Source organism: Vicia villosa, unplaced genomic scaffold (genome assembly GCF_029867415.1).
Source record: "Vicia villosa cultivar HV-30 ecotype Madison, WI unplaced genomic scaffold, Vvil1.0 ctg.001801F_1_1, whole genome shotgun sequence".
Classification (NCBI taxonomy): domain Eukaryota; kingdom Viridiplantae; phylum Streptophyta; class Magnoliopsida; order Fabales; family Fabaceae; genus Vicia; species Vicia villosa.
In genome coordinates, this window is record NW_026705734.1 from 23173 (window position 1) to 26032 (window position 2860).

The 2860-nt window shown below is 38.7% G+C and overlaps 1 protein-coding gene across 1 annotated transcript; it reads left to right on the top strand.

Moving 5' to 3' along the window:
- The first annotated feature begins 1060 nt into the window (after positions 1-1060).
- On the top strand, positions 1061-2309 carry LOC131636669 (uncharacterized). Its single transcript, XM_058907281.1, has 4 exons — positions 1061-1387; positions 1501-1675; positions 1934-2069; positions 2201-2309. Exons 1-4 carry the CDS (start codon positions 1061-1063, stop codon positions 2307-2309), a joined length of 747 nt encoding a protein of 248 aa, XP_058763264.1.
- Positions 2310-2860: the final 551 nt, after the last annotated feature.

Genomic DNA, 2860 nt, shown 5'->3' on the forward strand with positions numbered 1-2860 from the left:
ACCCTTCCGCAACTTACAGCAATGTTAAAGTTCCACTATTTGAAGGAGAGAACTATGATTTTTGGGTTGTTAAAATGGAGACTCTGTTCACATCTTTGGATGTTCTAGAGTATGTCAAAAACGGATATGAAGAACCGGCACCAACGGAGGCTGAAAAATCAAAAGAAAAAGCTGAAGAATCAAGCCAACGGCTTGAAGAGTTGAAGAAGAAGAAGAAGATCACAGATGCTGGAGTTCTCGGAATGATTCAAAGAGGAGTCTCTCTATCCATTTTCCTAAGGATTATGAGAGCTAAAACATCGAAAGAAGCCTGGAGTATCCTACAACAAGAGTTCGAAGGAGACTCAAAGGTGCGAACGGTCAAGCTTCAATCTCTTAAGAGAGATTATGAAAATGAAAGGATGGAGGAGAACGAGAGCCTGAATGAGTACTTCAACAGACTCTCTGAGCTGGTGAATCAGATGAAGTCGCATGGTGATACGATAGAAGATCGCAGAATTGTTGACAAAATTTTGATTAGTTTGACAGCAAGATTTGACCCAATGGTTGGTGTGATAGAAGAAACCAAGGATCTATCAACCTTGACTGTTCAAGGGTTGATGGGGTCTTTGAGATCCTACGAGCAAAGGATGTTACGACATTCTGAAAAACAATTGAAAGTGCCTTTCAATCTAAACTCAACATTCAGCCCAACAATGGTGAAAATAAGCCCCAAATACAAACTAGAGGTGAGTCTTCTAGAGGTGGCAAATTTGGAAGAGGCAGAGGCAGAGGTCGAAACCAACGTGGCAGATCTGGAAGAGGCGAAAATGGCGGAAGATGGAATGAAGCATCAAACAAATGGTGCAAAATTTGTAGCAGCGGCACTCATGACAAGAAGGACTGTTGGAACAAAGGCGAACCGCAATGCCACAATTGCAAGAGATTCGGGCACCTTCAAAAGGATTGTCGTCTTGCAAATCAGCAACATGCTTCGTACGCATAAGGAGAATCTGATGAAGGAAATTTGTTTTTTGCTTGTCAAAAAGCATTGCATGAAGAAGGTAAAAATGTTTGGTATATGACCAGACAGAAGGAAGCATTTATAAACATTGATTCTTCATTTGGCTCAAAAGTTAAATTGGGCAATGGACAACATGTCGAAGTGAAAGGGAAAGGAAGCATTGGAGTCACCACAAAGCAAGGAAGCAAAGTCATGCATGACACGCTTTATGTGTCAGAATTAGACAAAAATTTGCTTAGCATTGGACAACTTCTGGAGCACGGCTATTCTCTAAACTTTGATAATAGAGAGTGCAGAATTTTTGACTCAGAAAGAAGAAGTGTTGCCGTTGTGAAGATGACTAGCAACAGGAGCTTTCCACTATCTTTCAACTATGAGAAAAATGTAAGCATGATGGCCAGAGAAGAGAATGACTCGTGTTTATGGCACAGGAGACTTGGGCATTTAAATTACGAAAGTCTTAAGTTACTCTATCAAAAGAAGAGGTATATGTGCAGCAACCTCAAGGCTTTGTGACTAAAGGACAAGAAGAAAAGGTTTACAAGTTGAAGAAAGCTCTCTATGGGTTGAAACAAGCCCCTAGAGCGTGGTATAGTGAAATTGACAGCTACTTCATTCAACAAGGATTTCAAAGAAGTCAGAGTGAGCATACCTTGTATGTGAAGCATCAAGGTAAAGATGATATCCTTCTTGTTGCCCTTTATGTTGATGATTTGGTGTATACGGGTAACAACAAGGAAATGGTTGAAAATTTTAAAATAAAAATGATGAAAAAATATGAGATTAGTGATTTTGGCTTGCTGCATCATTTTCTTGGTATTGAAGTTTACCAAGATGAATATGGAGTTTTTATTTGTCAAAGGAGATATGCTGAAAATATTTTGAAAAAGTTTGGCATGAAAGACTGCAAACTTGTTGACATTCCTTTAGTGATGAATGAAAAATTAAAGAAGGAAGATGGTGGAAGATTAGTATATGCAAGCATGTATAGAAGTTTGGTTGGAAGCTTGTTTTATCTAACAGCTACACGACCCGATTTAATGTTTGCTGCTAGTTTACTCTCAAGGTTCATGAGTAAACCAAGTCATTTACACCTTGGAGTAGAAAAAGAGTTCTAAGGTATGTCATGGGGACAATGGAGCGTGGAATTAGGTTTGAAAAGAGTTTTAAACTCGAAATTAATGGCTATTGTGACAGTGATTGGGCTGGAAGTGTTGATGACATGAAAAGCACTTCTGGTTATGTGTTCAGCCTGGGTTCAGGAGTAATTTCTTGGTGTTCGAAGAAACAAGACACTGTAGCGTAATCTTCAGCTGAAGCAGAATATTTGGCAGCTGATTTGGCTACACAACAATCATTGTGGTTGAGAAGAATACTTGAAGATATTGGAGAAAAGCAAGAAGAAAGTCTATTGCTTCACTGTGACGATAAATCAGCAATGGCCATGGTGAAGAATCCTGTTTTTCACAGTCGAACAAGACATATTTGAAGGGTAGAAAAACACTTAGAAAGGGGGGGGGGGGGTTGAATAAGTTTAATTTCAAAACTTGTAAGATAAAAACAACTTGCACAATAATTTTTATCCTGGTTCGTTGTTAACTAAACTACTCCAGTCCACCCTTGACAAGGTGATTTACCTCAACTGAGGATTTAATCCACTAATCACACAAGATTATAATGGTTTTCCACTTAGACAACTTCTAAGTCTTCTAGAGTATTCTGATCACAACCTGATCACTCTAGGAACAACCTGCTTAGATACCCTCTAAGACTTTTCTAGAGTATTCTGATCTACCTGATCACTCTAGTCCTTTACAAATTAATGTAAACAAATTCTAAGAGTATTACAATGCTTCT